Here is a 20,869-nt window from a genome sequence, read left to right as displayed (position 1 = left end):
GTATTCCACCTCTTTCCTGGTTAAATCAACCAAGATTTCATGGTTGGTACTCATACTATCCTGGTTAATATCATAAAAGTTCCACCTCTTTCCTGGTCAAATTAACCAACTTATTCCTGGTTGGTACTCATACTATCCTGGTTAATATCACATAATTTTCCACCTCTTTCTGGTTAAATTAAACAACATTTCCTAGTTGATGTCACCATTATCCTGGTTAATATTAAAGAATTTTCCACCTCATTCCTGGTTAAATCACCACTATAATACTATTGGGTATGGGCCCTTTTCTCCATTTTAGTTGCAATGCATTCAAATTTTGAAAAGCAAAACAAATTATAAAACAACATATAATTAATGCTACTGATAGCTAACTTTATTTGCATCTACATTACTTTTGAATTTTGAGTACTAAGTGAACTTTTGCAATATAGTTTAATTAATACCTCAAATATTTATAAAATGAATTTCTATAAGAGATGCAATACTGAAATCAAAATTTTGAGGACATATTTACAACATAACCATCGTCGCATGCTGAAGCACTGATTGCTCGACATCAACTGTGAAATGTAACAGGGATACCAAGACCTTGATCTGCACTTTTGCACAAGGAAACAACTTGAAAATGACTTGAACAGTTTCACTACAAAACAAGAAATGGACCCTATACCTGTCTCTTAACCAGAATGCAAAAATGCATAGTGGTTTTGATGATGTAACATTCACCTATTTTCTTCATGAATGTGACGTAATGTATAGTGATGGCGTACAACATACTTGATATTAGTAATACAGTGAAAAGCAGTGCGATATGACAAAAAAATAAATTCACAATGACACAGGCTGTCCTGATAATGACCATTGACCTCAACAACAAGCTTCTTGTACTTAATGTGATAGATACATCAACATACTAAATATGACATCAGTCCTTGTTGAAATATTGTGTAAAACATGGTTCACAATCTGACCCCTGGTGAACTCTAATGACCATTGACCTCCGCCCACAACATTAAGGCTTCTTGTCCTCAATGTGGTACAATTACATACCAAATATGCGATCTGTCCAAGCTTCCTTTACGAGATTATGTTTAGGAAGATGTCTTAGTGTGGAGAGACAGGTAAGAGGGGAGTGAAGTAAATGTTTGGCATTTGCTGACTTCAAATGACCTTTGACCTCCACCAAAAGCAATAATAGGCTCCTTAACTGTAATATGGTACATTTTCAAACCAAATATGATATCTTTCCTTTCTTGCAATAGCATGTTTACAAGGTTGTCACAGTTTGACCTGTTGTCCCAAAATGACCTTTGACCTACACCAAAAACATTAGGCTTCCTGTACTCAATGTGGTACTACTACACACCAAATATGAATTGTTCCAACCTTCCCTTCTTGAGATATCATGTTTACAAGGTTTTCACAATTTGACCCCTAGTGACCCTAAATGACCTTTGACCTCCACAGAAAACAATAGGCTTCTTGTACTCAATGTGGTACACCTACAAACCAAACATGAAGTTGGTCCAACATTCCCTTCTTGAGATATCGTGTTTACAAGCTGGGCGTCACAAACGCACACATACGCCATCATGAACGCATAGGTTACGATTTTCATCGAAACCAAAAACTTGATCAAAGCCTCTCTCCCAATATCCTTTGTCATGACAACTTCAGCCCTGTGTCAGTAGCTCCTTTTTTTATAGGTATGCTGTATTAGCCCCAAATATGCTAGATATTCAAATATGGTCATCTCTGGTCACAATTCTTAAACTGTTTTTATTACAACCTTTGAGGAAATTGTCCTCACTGGGACATTCAGTCATCTTGTGTGTTCGTTAAAAATGTCTGAGAACAATTGGAGAGTAAAGACCTCCAGGAAAGTACTTTTGGAAACTTCTTGCAATTATAACGTGCTATAGTTTGGGGCCTATACTGACTACCTTTAAACTAGATAGGAAGGTCTTAGAAGACCTATGTTCACATTGTTGTTGATAAGGATGACATATTACCAAATTTATTTTTTATATAATTACCATTATAGTTTACCACTTTGCACTGGCAAACCGAACATCAAGCAAGGCTCTGCAAGACAATAATTAGGCTTCCAACGATACCATTAATGTTTTAGTCTCAAGCTCCTCCTTGGACCTCACATACTTGTGCAAATTATTTTAACTCCAATAGAAAGTGGTAATTTTTGCTTATTATAATCACAAGAAAGATTAATTTGAAAAGATTTTGAACTAACAGTTAAATAGTTAAAGAATAGACCGAAGTGTCCTTGAACATGAAATTTCTGAAACTCTGACCCCGAATGACCAAAATTATGATCACGTTTTGCATACATCCACACGTCCGTCCTGGACTCAGGAAGAAGCGTTTCCAAACAATTAACTAATGACCTTTGACATAAAATTCCTGAGCACTTCCACATGTCTGTTCATCACAGGTCATCTCTATGCAAGTTTCATTGAAGTTGTAAAAGCAGGTCTTATCAATTGTGGACAGAGAGATGAATTGAAATGCAAAAAATCAAATTGATTCTCATAAACAGCTACAATCACATTCTTGATGTGCATCATCCAAGCCAAAGACATCTTTCTACTACTGCAAAGCTGTGTTACTTGGTAGCGTGACTCAATTTCTCATTTTTCCCCTCATCCAGTTTGTACAAATCTAGGAAAGGAATGAAACAATTAAAGTATTAAATGGTGTTTTAACGAACTTGAATGGAAAGAAGTTTAATTAAAGATCACGATTCTTCACGGTTGTTTCCTCTGATCTTTTCGACAAACAAGAAAATGGAGATGTTAGTACACACAGCCTGTGTTAGTGAACTTGACATACCAATTGCATCATAGGCGAAGGTCAAATGTGTAAATGTGCATTACACGATAGTCACTTGGAGCAAAATGAGTCAATATTGTTATCTGAAGCACTTAGCCTACAGTCCAACCAAAGGGTGTGATATTGGTTCAACATTGTTTTTGTTGTCATTTTACGGTAGATAGAGGTAGGAGCACTGAAAGTTCTCTGTCCTATCAATTTTCTCTTCGTTTTAGACAATTTGTTGCTATGCTTTGCAAAGTCCTGTTGTTTCTGGCTGACATCTCAGTAAATAAATTGTTCAATTTCCTTAATTTCCTTACAGATCTAAATGGGTTCCACTTTACCATTAATCAGTGGGCTCTCAGCAATTCTATGTAGATTGAACATAAATCTAAAAAATTAAACTTACTTGTTTTACATCTATGAATGATCCCTATGAATGATACCCTTCGATGTTGAAATTCCCCAAAACAACAGAGTTAAAAGAGAAAATGCCAAGTTCATCTGCAACAAAAGATTTGTGAAATTGCTTAAATTTGATACAGTAAAATAACATTCACTGAAAGTTTACATCTTCTCCCAACCCCCTCCCCCCTTTCTGAGATAGCCAAGGTATCTCACTGCTCTATGACAACAATTTTAAAAGGACTGACACTTACTAAAGGCCATGGTCACACTTTTTGTTTATACCATAGAGAATTAAAACTAGAAGTCAGAGATTTCCCAATTACAATACAGAATGTAGGAAATGCTTAGAATAGTGTACAGTCATATGTTGTACAGTCCTGATTTGGCCTTTCTGTTTTGAATTTTTTAAGACACATGCACCTTAATTTAACTGAAATTCAATACCACAAGAAAATTCATCTCATATAAAATTGATTACTTTGCAGTGACTTGAAGTCATGCTTCCACAATTGGCAGAGAGTAAGTGACCAATCTTTTGCAAAGATAAATCGATATCTTTTAACACTTTAATAGGAGGAAGTGTATGGACGTATGAGATATAGGTTATTGCAATGATCGCAGTGACCTCAATTGACCTCTACATGCATAACTTATACATGGTATCAATCACCATGCAACTCATTTTTGGTATGAGTTGTAGTCTAATATAAGGCAATATGAAGCATGTCTTTGTTGTACCACAAACTGTTTTAGTTGCTCAACTTGTGTATAGATATATTTTACTTAATAGTAATACTCAACAGTATTCAGTTGCATTTTACATTGAACAACACTTACTATCATAGGGCTAAGTAAACTGCAGCCAACAGATTTTCCAGGTAGTTTGCAAGTACGGCATTGGAAGGCTCAAGGTTGTGTGTTTCTTGTACTCTGTCATGGCTGTTAGCTCCTCTTGGGAAAAATCTTCCATTTCTGCCACACAAAATGACACATAATAAAGAGTTATTTATTTCTGCACCTAACAGAAGCCGGTCACATTTGTTAGAAAATATTTTCAAAGTAAAACAAAATCAATTCCATTAATGGTCTTTATTTGAGTTTTGTACCATGTTTATATCTTATCAGTTTGTATCTATATAAACATTCTCTCCCATGAAAACTGTATATGTGTCCCTTTTTGAATGTTCAGAAAATCAATGCCATAAGGAATCCTGTTATGGGCAGTTAAGTTTATTGAGATTTACACCAATTTCATGATCTGATGTGCTTTATATAGAAACATAATATACCTTACTGTAAAGGTGTCCCTTTTAATGTTCAGAAATCAATGCCATATGGAATCCTTGTTATGTGCAGTTCAGTTCATTGAGATTTACACCAATCTCATAATCTGCTGTGCCTAATATGGAAATATAATCTGCCACACTGACAGTGCTTCAAAACCTACCTCTGGGTAGTATATTTGTTGAATAAGAACAACATGAGATTAATAAAACTCATGTCTGTGTTATAGTGTGAGGCTTATAACATTAGGAGTGCAAAGCTGTGACCTAGTCATGTGGTGTTTCATATTTACATTTCTCATGTGGATAAATCTGATATGTGACTAGGCCTAGGCTAAACCTATATCCTTGCATGGGAAGGCCTAGCCTAATTAACTGACATTTCAGCCAAAACTTGTTTAAATTTGACACACAAGTCTCCCCCTTCCCCCCCCCCCCCTCCTCTCCCCCAGGCACTGATTTCTGACCAATTAACATTGAAGTATAGTCCCGATTGAGATTAACCATACACAAGTTTGTTGGTTTTTATAAATGAATAGTACAAAATTATCATCTTTCTAATTAAGTTTCACATTATCAATACATATAACCTAAATTCACTAATATAGCTTAACTGGTTATAGCATAGCCTGGGTAAGTTTTACACTCAGTCAGAGGTTAGTCTAGTCCACCACCATAAATGCATCACTTGCAATTTTAAGCAATCTCTTCTTTCAGTGTCGGCAATTACTATTAGCCATTTCCCAACAATATAGACCACTAGTATAGCCTAGGCCTAGTCTTTTAAAAGTGAAGGCAAGCTAGGCCTACAGGGTCTAACTCTAACTTAGACTAAAGTGTACTGACCCAAGCGCAAAGAGGTCTAGGCCTATGTATAATTTCAATATAAATGTGTGGCTTTGATTAGGTGTGCCCTCAGAATTAGTAGTAAAAAGTAGTCACTAGAGGCGGCCTTGAATTAGGGAAGGTCTTGCTTTGAGTATGACACACAGGCATAAACTGACTTAGGTCTAGACTTAGTCCTGAAGTGAAGGTACTTACTATACAAATACTAGCCTAGTTATACTATCTCATAGCTAGTACAGCGTATTTACTACATCAGGGAAAGGATCTGGCCTAACCTAGCCTAACAACGTAAGAGCTAACGTTAGGTTATACTTCAATATCGCGCGTACTGACTGTATCGCAGAAATGACAAAATCGACATGATCCCGTTATTTCACCTTTACATTTAAACACTGATTTAAGGTTGCTCATACCCCATTAATCTAGCAAGAATTTGACTTCGTCGTCTGCAATAATTAGATGGTTATTTGCACATTTCTTCGTTGTATTTGACTATATCTCCTGCTTGCGATTGTCGCCGTAGGAAGCTGCTGCTAGCGAGAGGTTAAATTAACATATAAAGGCGGGGGAAACCTTTGAGTGACATAAGGAGTGTGCTGAGACTGGAGATATAGGCGTGGTTTAAATAATGTGGGTGGGCTTTAATGTGCGTTCAGGATGGAGCTGGATAAAGAAATACATAAGTGTTAACCCCCTATGATATATGAATATTTAGTGCGATGAGGATGGAGCTAGCGCTGTAACCCCTGATCAATATTTTGGGGTACATATATCTACGGTGTCTTATAAATAGCATCATAATTACATACGTATTACATGATTGATAAGCTCTTTGTTGTCTTTCTCGATTCCTTCCATAAATATTTGACATACTACTTCAATGATATTTTTAGAGAATTACCAAGTAACCGTTTTCTATCGATCAATATACTAAATTTATATTAAAAAAAGTTGAAAACTGACGTCCTAATTCGTTTTTTTTTACCCTAATGTTTGTGAACTCTCCTAATCGCGTAAAAACATGATGTCATAGAAACCGGGACTCCTAATTGGTCCATAGTAGTGGCAGTAGTTATCATATCGATGTCGTCTGCGAAGCTGATACAGCCAAAGTCGCGCAAGCAGACGAAGTGCAAACGAAGGGGGCAAATTGTTCGTCTATTTCGAAATGAAGCAAGGAAGGTTGTGGTGTTCAAGGAATTCAGAGATTTGATTGAAACCGGTATGCATTCTTTTGGAGATAATCTGTGTATAGCCTATAGGTTTAAACTTTCTCGTGAAAGGAAACGCAATCTACGGAGGCAAGGGAAAGTTGCCTTTCATTACTTCATCATAGGCATATGCCTAACAGACATACTCCTATTGCGTAACTTAGGCCTAAGCTAATTGTTGCCGAAGGCCCTATAGCCTCTATAGAGGCCCAAAGCATAGGCCTAGGAGTAGTATAGTCAGTATTGCGAAGTTCGCCATACTGCGAAGTTCGGGCACCCTAAGAAATACACGATTTTCACCATGAAAACCTACAGGAAGAGCCAAATTTCACCAAAAAGTACGAAGCTACAGTTATTTTCTCTCCAAAATGACCCGTGTGCAAGAAATTACTTACATATTTGTCAATAAAATGACGAAGATCTATGAAGTCTGTTATAATTACTGAAAGAGCAACTGCGCCACCAATTTTTACCAGCGCCACACAGTGGGTTGCGCGTCCGAACTTCGCAATACTCTAGCAAGAAATACCAGTTCCACAATCACGAAGAATCTTCTTGGAAAACAACGTGAAAACAGTTTGCAGGAAAGAAAGTTTGGCCGTGTATCGTACTATAACAAAATTCTCCCACCATATGAAGTATATTTTCAAATGATTTATACCAGAAGATTTAGTTTTGGGGTGTTTTAAGTCTTAAGTGGCCGAACTTCGAAGTCACCATCCTAGTATAGGCCTAGTCAGTATTGCGAGGTTCGGAACACTGCGAAGTTCGGACACCCCTAAGAAATACACGATTTCACCATGACAACGTATAGCAACAGCCAATTTCACGCAAAACTACCAAGCTACAGTTTTCTCTCCAGAATGACCTGTGTGTAAGTAAGTACTTACATATTTGGCCGTGGCTATTCTTACGACTAGTCGTAACAATTATTTATAAACTATTCTTACGACATCAGCGAATTCATACCAATTCAAAGTAAATAAAGCAACTGCACATGTAGTAGGGGTAACCATGACCCTAACTCTAACCCTCAATCCAACCCTAACCCTAACCGGAAATTATTGTTACTCCTGGTCGTAAAAATAGTTCGCCTAGTCGTAAAAATAGCAACTGCGCATGCGCAAAAGGTCATTGTTACGACTAGTCGTAAGAATAGCCACTTTGTACATATTTGTCAATAAAATGACAGAGATCTATGAAGCCTGTTATAATTACTGAAGTGAAAGAGCAATTGCGCCACCAATTTATCACCAGCGCCACACTGTGGGACCGGGTGTCCGAACATCGCAATACTCTAGCAAACAATACCAGTTCCACAATTGCAAAGAATCTTCTTGGAATACAACGTGAAAACAATTTGCAGGAAAGTAAGTTTGGCTGTGTATCGTAATATAACACACTTCTGCCACCATATCAAGTATATTTTCAGATGATTTATACCAGAAGATATAGTTTTGGGGTGTTTTAAGGCTTAGGTATCTGAACTTCGAAGTGTCCATGCTAGTATTAGATCATGTGTAACGTTATATATCATTGCGTAGGCCTATAGAGCTGGCAGTTTAATTACCACTTGTCCTTGAACAGGGCTGTGTATCACGATTATATGTATCACTTTTAAATTAGAGTTCTTCTTTCCATTTTACTAACAATGTGAAATGGAGAGTGATACTGATAGTGATACCATAGGCCTACTCCATACTCCATAGTCTCGAATATAATGTATGCATGTATGTATGTATGTATTTTAGATACTCCTGCAAGCAGGAACTCACGAAGAAGCCTCATTGGCTTATCAAAGCCGCAAGCTGACCGAAGTCAGTCTCTTACATTTATATTTAACGTCCATGATTATGAATTGTTAATTGTCAACAACTCTGTAACTGGAAGACATACATTAATCTGGGAGTGACTCGATGTGTCACTCTAATGCATGTATGATGTAGCCTAGCCCAGTTCAAAGGGTCGTTGACGACTTGACCTAGCCTATATGTATAGTTTACGCCTGTAAAAAGTCGGCAAAACGGGAAGCTCATTGCCGGGAAATCTTGATAACTCGCGGTAAGCTCATTGCCGGGAAATCTCACACGCAGCCAAAAAAAAAAAAAAAACGAGGTAGAGAAAGAGCAAAAGAGAAAATAAAATTTAAAAAAGATGATAAATAAAAAATCAGAAACACTTACTAGTGTCTGGGTGTCTTTATTTCTCAATTGAAACATCCCAAAATAGCATCACAATTTTTTAATTTACTCAAAGGCATCGCCGCCGCAAGCCCGCTGAATCTCTCAAGCCAATGTTGGAAAACCTTGTTCAATTTCCCGCGAACACACTGCCGATTTCCCGCCGGTGTTCGCGCAGTACCTGGGAATTTCCCAGGTACCTTGCCAAACAACTGTAAGCGCTTCCCCTGTCTAACACCTGTTGGTTAACCTTCTTTTTTTTTTTGGCACGTTTCCAAGGAACGTTTTATGTAGTACACGAGGCACAGACCATTCCATACGTGCATATCACGATATCAAGGCCCCTATAGCTATGGCCATCTTTATTATGAAAGTAAACCTTGTAATAACTTATGTTTTAGGCCACTTGGCATGATTAACTAAATGCTAAATATTGTTTCCATGTTCTTGTAGAAAACGTCTACTTCGCAAAATACAATTAGTTGTGTGTTTGTAGTTACGTGAGATCCGTAACCGACAAGGTGGTTAGGCTATTTGATATGCACTTAACTATGGTAGGATATTATTTTTTCTGTATTTTTGGAAATTCTAGAAAATATTTCCCCCGCTTAACACCAGATGTGTTCTTACGGTTTATTCATAAATGGGTGTACTAGAGCCTTGTTTACATGACATTAGTTGCATTTAGCACGATATGCCAGTTTCGCGTGAATTTTTCGAGAGTGTTTTGCTTTCGTAAATTTTGAAAGGTGTACCAACTTACTTTTCGTACACAATTGGTAATTTCTCTACTGATTTTCAGAGTTTTTATCTCCATTCAGTCAAGTGAATACGTTGTGTATTGATTATAAACTTATCGCGAATTTAATAATAAAGGCTTACTAGGCGTCCTTTTTAAAGGATTTTTATTTCATTTGTTCTATTTTTATCGTGAACCATGTCCCATTTATCTCTCTGCTCCAAGCCATGCGGCACACTGTGCGTAAAAACTCATGGGATCCATCGCGCACTCGATTGCTAAAATACACGTGCTCGCTCCAGCTCCACAGATGTGTAGCAATCAGTGGCTCACTTGCATCTCATGTAACTTTACGATGTTTGTTTACATTACATAATTATAATTGATGTGGTACAATGTGTGACGCCTAGGGTATAGATTTATAATAAATTATGATCAGACTGGTTTGATTACGTAAGATGAGACTACTTTGAGTTTTGTCAAGGTAGAAACTCAAGAAACTGACACACTAAAACAGTTTGTTTTAAAAATTATATTTATTAGCTTATAAGTTCAAATTAGCAGGCGCGGATCCAGAGGGGGGGTCCAGGGGGTCCGGACCCCCCCCTGCTCTTGGCCAAACAAAAAAAAGAGAGAAAAAAAAGAGAGAGAGAGATAAAAATAATTAAATTAAACATTCCCTGCGTTTGTTCTCTCCAATCTACCATGAATAGAGATCATCAATAAAACTAGCTAACTTGTACTGATACAGATACATTTCGAGTGAGATTTTGTCGGTGCTTTGCATGGCTAAATTGAAGGGGGTTCCCTGTTGTACTTAAATATCCAAGAATTTCACAATGGATAGAGGGAATCCCACTACCCTTAGACCCTAGGATCACTGGAGGCCAAACCCCTCACCCTTCCAGAATCCTGGATCCGGCCCTGCAGTGGTGACGGAACGGGAGGGGGATTGGGGGCTAAAGGCATTATGATTTTTGTATCTCACTCATCTGATATGTATTACCATATTTCATAGATTGTTTTTTTCTCATCAATCGAGAAATTGCAGACATGAGATCCATATTTTCAGGCTAGGTACATGCAGCTTAGAATACTCGGGAAGTGCCGTTTCCGGCCATCTGGGGGGTTTGTAAAGCCAAAAATTTTCTTGTACGCTCCGCGCCAACCGATGGTGGTGCTCTGCTTAGATAGTCTTATACGTTCAGGTGCGGCTGGACCAGTCAGACCCCCCCCCCTCCCGTCACAAATCATGCATCCGCCCCTGATTAGCACTGGTCTTAAAGGCGCAAGTTGTTTTAAATCGCCAAAAAGCCATATGGTTCGAGGGAAATGATACCTTCCTTGCCGGGAAAAAAATGCCCCAGCTAGTTTAACTTAATAAGGACGCCCTACTGTAAATAGGGCCTACAGTTCTATTGGCCACCAACAAGACTAGACCAAGGCCCTTAAAGTAGCCTCACACTCATCATCACACTGATTATAATGCAGGCAACATAATTTTGAGGTGGGTTCTCAATCGTTTCGTGCTGCAATAAGCTGCTGTCAAAAGACATAATAAATAAGTTGCATTGAATCTCTTGCTGATGAGCATGTCTAATCATCTCTGTGTTCACGAATAGACTTTTTATCATTAGTACTATTGGCTTCTAGGCTTAAATGTCTTTGTTACACTGGAAAGCCATAGGGCAAATTTCATGCCTAGTAGTTTGCATCCCTCACTAATCAACACTAGCCTACACAAAGACCAAATATGTGATAGGCCTTATATGGTTTCCAATATTGCCAAATGATGACAGACTACATATCTTAGATTAAAAGAATCTATGAAAAGCTTGTTTGTTATGTTGGTTTTGGCCAACTTTGGAAGCATATATCTAGCATACATGCTTAGAAAGGCAAAAAGTAGATAATTTTGAAGCACTTCATTGCATATTTACATTTTCAATCTTGATTTCCAAAGGAAAACACTTACAGCAGGTCTATGTGATTTTACTGTAGGCTTTTTCTGTAAGGCATGTGTAGGGTGAAAGTATTGCAGTCTACATAGTACATGGTAGTTTTATTACCATTAAATGTTGGCTAATTGCCTCATTAGGGCAAATTCATAATAAACCAGCAGTTGGTCACCATTTGAATTACAAGTTCAGACAAATGAAGCCCCAACTCTTTGTCACTATGTTTCTGTTTGTATTCACTATCTTGCAAACATGCAATTTGCTGAGAAAAATGACTTTGAGCATGAGTTAGACATAACGCTCTCTGTGCAGGCCAGCTTAAGGGAGTAAACTTAATGATACAAGGTCAAGGGCTGTTAAGTTTAATGCGTACAGACCTATATCAGGGCTAATTCCTAACAAGATAGACCTAATGAATATATGCATGACTAAATCAAAAGTATGGCACTTGCTGGTTTATTCTATTTTCTTTCATTAATGATACAGCAAAGAAGAAATTCAAAATTGCTGAAGATGTGGTACTTGTGGATTAAGAGAATGGATCAGAGATTGGTGAAGATTCTCTTGTACCTCTCTTTGCAATGGAGCCAAACACAGCCATCGTGGTGTTAAAGAGACTTGGAGGTGAAAAGTGGGGTAAGTGGCAAATAAGGAAGCTCCAGACAACGCAACATACTCTGCTGACATGAATTACCAGATGTGTTCCCAATGTATGTAAGTTAGTGTGTAATGTATGTAAGTTAGTGTGTAATGTATGTAAGTTAGTCTGTAATGTATGTAAGTTAGTCTGTAATGTATGTAAGTTAGTCTGTAATGTATGTAAGTTAGTGTGGACATGGGATCTCTGACAACATTTCCTTAAAGGTCAAGCGACACGTAAACTTGACTTTGCATAATATTAAACTTAACAATTCTTACATTAACAAAAACCCAACACCGCGATTTTTTTCCGTCTCCAAAGGGGTAGAAATCGGTAAAAAGTACTATTACGTAATAGATTCAGTGACGTCACGGGGGGGAGCGCAGAAGAGTGCAAACTGTATATGTTCTGCGCAGTGCATTGGGTATGGAGAAATCTCAAACTTCTCGAAAATATTACCTTTTTCAGCAGTCTGTTACAAGAAAGTTAAGATTTGGATTAAGATGAAAAATCACAAATTGATACATAAGATATCGAACAAAACATCCATTGACTTCTTTTTTCATAAATTCCTTGCATTTTCTTCCTATCAAGCAACAAAAAACTCCGCAAAAATCGGCTAGATTGACTCGTTCAGGGAAAGCCGAAAACAAATGACGTCATTTGTTTACCAAGTCGAAAGTGAATGATATCGTCGCATACGATATTGCTACCACATACAGTTTCTATACACGCACTGTAGTACGCATATATACACAGCACAGCATAGCTTATACACATCGCGAAATGGCTGCCGGTGGCATTGACACACAGTATTTAGATAGCAACGGCGAAGAAGTAAGGGAAATGGAGGACATGGTGGACGATCGTGGGGAAGTTTTTCCCTATATGTTCGAACCGGAGACCAGCGAAGAGGAAGCGGGATCGGACAGCGATGTCGAAATTGATCGTCTTGACGGAATATAACGGTAACGTTACGCCAAGCGTACTATACTTTATAAAGGATAGTTGTGTCACTAGTTAGGCCTAGAACCGATAAATGTTTCCTAACTTTGCTCATACACTTAGCTAGCCAATTTGTTGATGGGGCAGCAAAATTAACATGAATGTGCGGTCGAGTAAAGTTAAGGAAGTTACTATTTTCCTTAAAAGTTGTGGCAGCACATGTCCCAGGAACATGTCACACAGACATGTTTCATTTGGTTAGTAGATTGAAGGAGCCAATTGGAAGAGTGCACAACAAATTCAGAGGTGGCCTATTATTAATTTCCTAGCAGTTGTAGGCCTAGTGGCAAATTAGTGAAGTTACCACAAATCAGGGAAAGGGTGGGGGGGGGGAGGGAGAAGGTGGCACCTCACACCAGCTTTTTGTCATTTCCGCTTGAGCTAATTTCATAACCAGATTTTCTCAATCTAGGGAATGGATTCAGAAGTGGGAAAGAGTTGGAAACGAGGCAATATCGGCCTGTTTTATTTTCCTTTGCAGCATTGTCCCAACAGAGGCAAGACTTCTAAGAAGAGGCTACCCCTTCCTTACTAGTGATGTTACTTGTAAGGAGCTTCAACAGTAGATTGCCCTTCAGAGGTGCCCCTTTTCTATTTTGACATGATGTTAGTACAGTATGCCCCAATAATTGAGGTTGGTATGAAGTCATTGAATTGGCTCTTTATTATTTGAACTGGTTTGTATTGTTTACAGGTGTCATTGTGGCCAATGTGCTGTGATGCCTACAGCAAGGGAGTGTAGATGCTGCAGCGAAATAGATAAGGACTGTGATGGATGAAGAAGGTGCTGCATGCATCACCTTACACCCAGGTTTTGAAGCTATGTGCCTGAACCCATTGTTTCTTCAGACAGCCTACTATATGTACCGTCAACAGTATGGTGGACGTGCACAGGAAAACAGGATCCAAGAGTAAGTATAGAATACATTATTTTTGTTGTATACCTTTATTCATTGCTCTGACCTGCTGTTGAAAGATGTAACAATACAGAGGGTGTATTCATAGTTTAGTTTTGTTTCGTTGTGAAAGGAATAACATTAAGATATAGATTTGATCAAGAAAATTTGTGCACCATGTTCAAAACCTGCTTCTGATTAGGTCATTTTGACCAAAAACTGGTGTAATGCCCTTGAGGTTAACCCTTATCATGCTGACTGACATAGTAATCATTAACACTGAGCCATGGAACCAAATGCCACAAAAAAAATGTCCACCATGCTTGTGCACGATCCATTTACAAATTTTAGTCCCCGAGATGATGACAATGATCAGTTTGTATAAATGGCATAGCTAGGCTTACTTTAGGGGAGGCAGATTTAGGGGCCAAGCAAATTCTGGAAATCATATAGAAATTTATTTTAAAATTGACGTCCCCAGATGGCTACCAAGCTTTTGTGTGTCTTCATCTTTTATAGCTGGTTTTCATATGATTATTTTACAGGAAATACAGACACACAGCATACAGACAACTTGCACGGATGAGCTAGCAGTTTTTAGGGAAGGAGTTTTGTGTTGTTCTCCCATCCTATGCAGTAAGGAGGATTAGAGAAGCTTTACCATCTGAACAGTATGAAGGATTTAAATTATCAAGACTGAGAATGTGGACTGTTTATGCCAAGTCATAGTATCATTTCTGCAAAGTTTTATAGAAACAGGGTTCAGTGCTGTCTGTTTTGTGGCTGAATGGTGAACATTTTGGAATTCCAGCTTACATTTTTCTGGTTCATGGTATTAACTACAATCTTGGATGAAATTTTACATTTTCAAGTTTGGGAAGTACATAACAGTAATAAATAATAAAAACTCAAGTTAAGTTTTTGTATGTATTCTCTCTTGTAAGCAAAGCTGTCACTTCTAGTAGCCTGCCAACAAAATCTGGATGATTGAAATCTCAAATATACTAGGTTAAAATAGAAAAATAGTTTGAATTAAGTACCCTAAACCACTATGTCAATGGGATCTGGAGAGCTTAGGCTTTCATTTTAATAAAATTGTAATGAGAATCATTCTGAAATTGTTCATTTATCCATGGAATATCAAGGTTACTTGATCATAAATGAGATAAAAAAAATCATATTTTATCCCATGCGGGGGAACAAACAGCAAATTTCTGTCAATTCTTTTCGAGAAAAACAAAAAATTGGCAACATGTTTGAAACACCAAAGTTGCATACAAATAGCCTTAAGTCAGCATGAAATTTACATTTATGAAGTCTAAGCTCTCTAGAAAGGAATACTTGTCATTGGAACTTTTTTTTAAATATAATGTTATCATTACTAATAGTTAGTTACAATGGAAACCAGATGTAAGTAAAACTTGAATGTAAAACTTTAGCAACTTCCCTAAAGGCTGGTAGCGACCTGTTAATTAACACTGCTCTGCAGCTGTGCCATACACCATGTGAACAGACGATTCACAGAGTCGATTGCTCCCCACTACAATGAAACAAAATTAGAACTTGGGAGGCCATCAACTACAGTACTTCAGCAAAGCTTTTGAAATCTGCTTCGGTGTTGTTTTATGGCATCCTCATTGTTCGGATGAACATAGGAGCTTGCAAGGGGTGGGGGCTCTTTTCTGACAGGAACAGGACACTCCTCTCCCAGAGTTCCACTTCTGCAGAAGTTGTTGCAAGCAGTCAAGAAGTTCCCATACATAATCTGTAGAATAGTAAAGATATGAAGAATAATATAATAATAGTTCATAAAAACATACCATTTAGATAGAGGCATTCCAATCACTCCATTTCGGTCAATAGGCATGGCACAGTTGTCGGTCAAGTCTTTGGATGCCCAACTAAGGCGACAGCTGAGTACACCTCAATTCGTGTGGATACATGGGTCAGGTTTTACCTGACAACTTGTGCCTGAACAATTCCAATATATTTTTTACTGATTACAACAAAAACCCTACACCTGTTTGTGCACCTAATATTATGGATTATGTAATCTTCAGCAGGATGTGTGGTCATTGTCTCAGTAGCTTAACCACTGTTTATGTAGTAAAGTAAACATGTGGACAGAGTAACATCCTGTCCCATCCCCTTGTAATCCATGGTAAAAGAGTGTATAAGATGCAACTTTCACCATTTGTATTCAGTAGCAGATATCCAGCCAAGTTAAGATATAATATACTCTGTAAAATCCAACTACTTGTTTGTGCCTTTATTTCTTGTTCACATACAGCTGTGACAACTCTACCAGATACAGTATGTATATGCTAATTGAAGTAAAGACTGATGGCCTCACCACACATTCCAGACTGCCCCACAGTGTTGGTGTCAAAATTAATAATGATCCTCTTTCCAGAAAGTTATGGCACCAATTGATTTTCCAGACTAATCTACTATCAATCTTGAAAATTACCTTGAAGGGTCATCTTTGTCATGTTCAGATGAGTTAACAGATGGAGTGTAGTCCAGACTACCTGGCGGTTTTTCGGTGTATCCTGATATGGATGCCACAGCAGCAGACGGACCATCATCGCCACTGTGAGATGGCCCTGGTTGCTTTGATGGTGTTCTTGTCTCTGTTGGTCCAGTCAGCAACTTCAATGGTGGTAGGGGGACCAGTGAACACTGGACTTCTACATGTGTTACATTCACTGAAAATTAGAATAAACGCTTATTATACCACACACATACAGTATAGGCTGCTCTTGGACAGGGGTCAGCTGCCTAGATGGTTCACTTATCTTTTCTGAAGGAGAGCATATCCTCCTGCTTTATGTGGCTGCAAAAATATGGGCCACTCACACCATGAGCATTGCAAATGACTTCAGCTTGGTTTCATATAGTATAACTACAATGTAATCTCCCTTCTCTCAGTAACTATAGCTGTAGCCTTTATATTTTCCTGTGAAGCCATCAGGTATAGCCTCCTCAACCACTCTCGTCAGGCAGGCGGATATGATGGATAAAATACAATGTATATTATCCCCTAGTCAGCCTGCCCGATGTGCAGTTTTGATTGCTATTTTGCTTTTAACGAGTACTGTTTCTAAAATTTTGGCCCCTGTACTCACTTCTGCTATAGAATACTCTATAGATGTATGAAAGTTTTCCATTCTTGCTTGTATTACCCTAGCTTACACTTCTCTACCACATTTTCTCCCCCAACCCCCCTGCCTCCTTTTTGTCTGGTAGCTTGCCCCCCTCCCCATATACATGCCTCAATGTTTTACTGGTGGAGATTCCTTGTATCCCGTTCAAAACTGACTACTTAAATCTTTAATGCCTGTCACCACCCTCCCCTCCCCCATTTCCCAACTGTTTTTCGGTAATATCAAGCACATGTCTATAAGATCATGCTACCTTTAGATGGAGATGTACATTCTGCAGAATCCTGCCTTTATTTTCACTGCAGTTGGTTAGGGAACAGCTTCTAGATTAATCTAAGTATTGAAAATTGGGAAAGAAAATAACAAGGAAGTTATGAAAGTTCATTTAAGAAAGCAGTTTGATATGTTTGAAAGTACCTGTCACAAGCGTTTTCTCTTGCAACAAAAATTGCAGCCCTACCAACAAAAATGGCAAAATATAAGGATGTCATTTACTGTGAAACATATGAGCTATGACTCTTGAGTATATAGATAGGTGGGAGCACATTATAATATTGGGCAAAATGACATGTAAACATCTTATGCTTGTTATTCTGGATTTTTTCATGATGTACCACAAATGAAAGTTAATATAGCCCTAGCCTACGCCTAACTTCATCGTCGCCGTACCTAATTTAGGACCTAACTAACTGAACGAAATTATAAGAATCAGGCTACTGTAAGATAGTAATAATACCAAGTTAGTCATTGTTGTAGTAGGCCTAGGCCAGAAAATACACTTACTCTTTTCCGATCCAGCTTCGCAACTACTGGTCTACTTGTTTCTATATCTCCTCGAGATTTGAAGATACTTTCTCCAAATAGAGAAGGAACGGCATTGTCTTGTAGACGGCGAGCTGTTGGTGTTCCAAGTCCAAGTTGCGCGGATAGGCGATAGGAATCGAAACTTTAACTGGTGAAGGGCGCACTGCACACATAAGATTCGCTCGAAGGTCCAAGCCAATCTTTACTTATAGGCAGCTAGGCTGGCTGAGTGCACTGGTACTAAGCTATCGCTGTATACAGTGTTGACGAACACGAAACTTTCTTGTACTGTTGTGCACCCATTCTCATCTGATATTTTGTTTACTGTTCGTGACGTTTTGTTTACGGCTTTGATCTCGGTTAGCATATTAGGCATACTTAGTTTTGGTAACATTGGCGGTTCCCCCCGTGACGTCATTAAGTTTCGGAATTAGCTTGGTTATTAACTTAATTAAAACAGCAAAGAAACAATTGTGGAACTCCAAATTTGGAATATAGGGTTTTGATATGTAGCTTTTCAATTTGTGCAAGTTTGAAGGAAATCTGTTACGTGTCACTTGACCTTTAAGAAGGAATAATCCTATACCTTTCTTCACAGAGAAGATCCCAGAGGTCCCTCAAAAGTGACATTTTTTGGTGTTTTTGCCTCGTTTGGTGGATAAAACCTCAGATTGGCTCCTTGATCCCCAGCATTTCAAATTGGGAATTTTGTTCAGTTTTCATACCACATTGTGAGTAGTGTGTAAGCATATTTTATACAGTGGCAGTCACAATCATATGGTCAAGATAACAAGGGTTGAACTTTTAATTTTGACTGCAGTTCATCAGCTTTGTATTGTTTTTTCCATAATTTAGGCGATTCCCACACGTAAAACATAGAAGATTTAAAGAAATGTCTCATTTAGTGAGGGTATATATGCAAGTACAGCAAAACAGATAAGGCTTAATTGCAACTAAGGGGAAGCAGCGCTGGGCAGTTTTAATGTCTGGTTCTTATGACTAGTTCTGTGAAGTTTGAAATCAACATGTTACATTAATTGCCTTTTTTTGTGTGGTTGTAGGATTGATTACTGGTTAACCGATTGAAAATTTGACCGTTTATCAGTTCATGGATTGTTCGAAAATGCACATTCCTATTCATTACAAGAAATGTGTTCACCTAACTCTAGCTATGTGCTTAACAGCAGATTTTCTTTCCTTTAGTATCTCCAGCAGCTGCAAGGGTTAAAATAGACAGCAATTCAGATACTGATGTAATTTCTGAGGAAGATGATACTCAAGATCATGTTAATATCCCTCCACCAGTTCTGCACCTCCCATGAAAAGATTAAGGGATTACAAGCAACAACAAATGAGGCAGCTGAGGTAATCACATTTTAACATTTCTTTTACTGTTGAGGGCTTTATACCATTCATTGGAAACCTGAAACTTGGCAAAACATTTGCTCAAATTAGCAAGTTTTGGCATCCTCCTTAGCATGTAACAATCTTTGTGAAAATGTATTGTATTTATTGATAATGCTTGAATCCACATTGCTCCCAAAGACTTTGGATATAGCAGGGAACAACTCAAGAAGCCGCATACATTGGTGTTGGATTTGGGGTTTGACATCTTGACTGAACAGAAATATTACTTTTGAGATGTTTCAAATTTTCTATTAACTTGCAAGATTCTGAACAGTTAATAACCTAACAAATTGATGTAGCCTTGAACATGATGGGTTTAGGTGGGGTGGGGGGGGGGGAGGGGGATGGGCGTCACCAATGTAAACTATGAATGGATTTGGTGGGCAAATAAGTGGGACTGACGTTTTGATGCTGGGAAGATCTCCTGCAGAGGCAAACTCTGGATTTGGAATGGTCTTTGGGTATCCAATTTAGGATTTCAAAGGACATTAGAAAACAATAATACTAATATTAAAATAAAAAGAATGAAGGTCTTTACTAATTTATGTTACGAAAGCTCTGATTATGAATCTCTGTAGTTCATTGCAACTTTCAAGAATCCTTGTATTTTTTTCCCTACACTTTATTAAAGGGCAGTTCTTCGATGGGCAGTTCTTCAAATGGCAGTTCTTCAATAAAGTGCAAGTGGGGCCACTGTTTTAACTGAATACAGAGCCCAAAAGTGTCTGAGCGAAAAGTCCAGGAGATTGTTGGTAAACATTGTAGTTGCTAACATGATGGAAGTACATGGGTAAGTTTTTTTTTTTGAAGTTGTAAACATAGAAAAACATGATTGCTGCAATGAAATGATTAAAACTTAAACATGTCTATGAACATGGATTAATTGACACTTGTTGTAAGTATATAAGTGCTCCATTGATGAAACATTTAGATGGTCAACCCATTAAGATAGTTGGAGAATTGGAGTGTGGCAGTACTAGCAACTAATGACTGCCACACTTGTGTCAATTTTCAGAATTTGTTACAGAATTGAATCCCGGTCAAGATTGATGGCATAATTTTTACCCATTTTTGTGTGCTGACAAGAAAACAAATCTTGGATCCTTAAATTCCTGGATTCTCCACAGAACTTTGCATAATTTTGAACTAATCGTTTTAGCAATGCAGTGGCTAAATTGAGGACCTACAGTAGGGAAAAAAAATTCTCAACTTTTGACTTTTGTCACAAAATTTTGACCTTTCACCTCACAGTTTGAGTGTTCTTTGTCAAAACTGTAATTTACTCAGTCAAAATTGTGGCTTCTTGTCTGGGAATTTTGGCTTTTCAGTACACAATCTTACTACCTCAAACTTTTGGATTTTGGTATCAAACTGTTGCCTTTTCACCCCAAACAACTGACTAATTTCTATCAATTTTGACTTAATAATATATCATAATGACTCGACCTTTCCGCCTCAAAATTTTCACCTAATTATCTTACAACAGAGTTAGT

At 38.0% G+C, this 20,869-nt stretch overlaps 1 protein-coding gene and 2 long non-coding RNA genes across 18 annotated transcripts in view; 1 reads left to right on the top strand and 2 right to left on the bottom strand.

Annotated features, from left to right (window-relative positions):
• Positions 1–361: 361 nt before the first annotated feature.
• Positions 362–5,934, bottom strand: LOC139960387 (uncharacterized). Of its 2 annotated transcripts, XR_011790500.1 has the most exons (4): positions 5,786–5,934; positions 4,081–4,215; positions 3,245–3,339; positions 362–2,682 (listed from the first exon to the last, which is right to left on the bottom strand). It is a non-coding gene; the product is annotated as an uncharacterized lncRNA (long non-coding RNA). The 2 variants fall into 2 exon arrangements; XR_011790501.1 differs by lacking the exon at positions 3,245–3,339.
• Positions 5,935–6,446: 512 nt separating this feature from the next.
• Positions 6,447–20,869, top strand: part of LOC139960095 (uncharacterized) — a 55,140-nt gene continuing 40,717 nt past the window's right edge. For 14 of the 15 annotated variants that reach the window (XR_011790338.1, XR_011790337.1, XR_011790335.1 and 11 more), the window contains exons 1-4: positions 6,447–6,594; positions 11,947–12,096; positions 19,173–19,334; positions 20,008–20,166. Coding sequence is in view for 2 of the 15 variants with exons in the window: in XM_071958189.1 (XP_071814290.1) it covers positions 20,150–20,166 (17 nt within the window). In the remaining 13 variants the exon portion in view is untranslated. The remainder of the gene's footprint in view (positions 6,595–11,946; positions 12,097–19,172; positions 19,335–20,007; positions 20,167–20,869) is intronic. The other variant, XR_011790330.1, reaches the window with a different exon arrangement.
• LOC139960419 (uncharacterized) lies at positions 15,273–18,539 on the bottom strand. Its single transcript, XR_011790507.1, has 4 exons — positions 17,949–18,539; positions 17,419–17,498; positions 16,472–16,709; positions 15,273–15,766 (listed from the first exon to the last, which is right to left on the bottom strand). It is a non-coding gene; the product is annotated as an uncharacterized lncRNA (long non-coding RNA).

Source organism: Apostichopus japonicus, chromosome 19, assembly GCF_037975245.1.
Source record: "Apostichopus japonicus isolate 1M-3 chromosome 19, ASM3797524v1, whole genome shotgun sequence".
NCBI lineage: Eukaryota > Metazoa > Echinodermata > Holothuroidea > Aspidochirotida > Stichopodidae > Apostichopus > Apostichopus japonicus.
The sequence above is the reverse complement of the archived record's forward strand: the minus strand, read 5'-3'. Positions and strand labels throughout refer to the sequence as shown.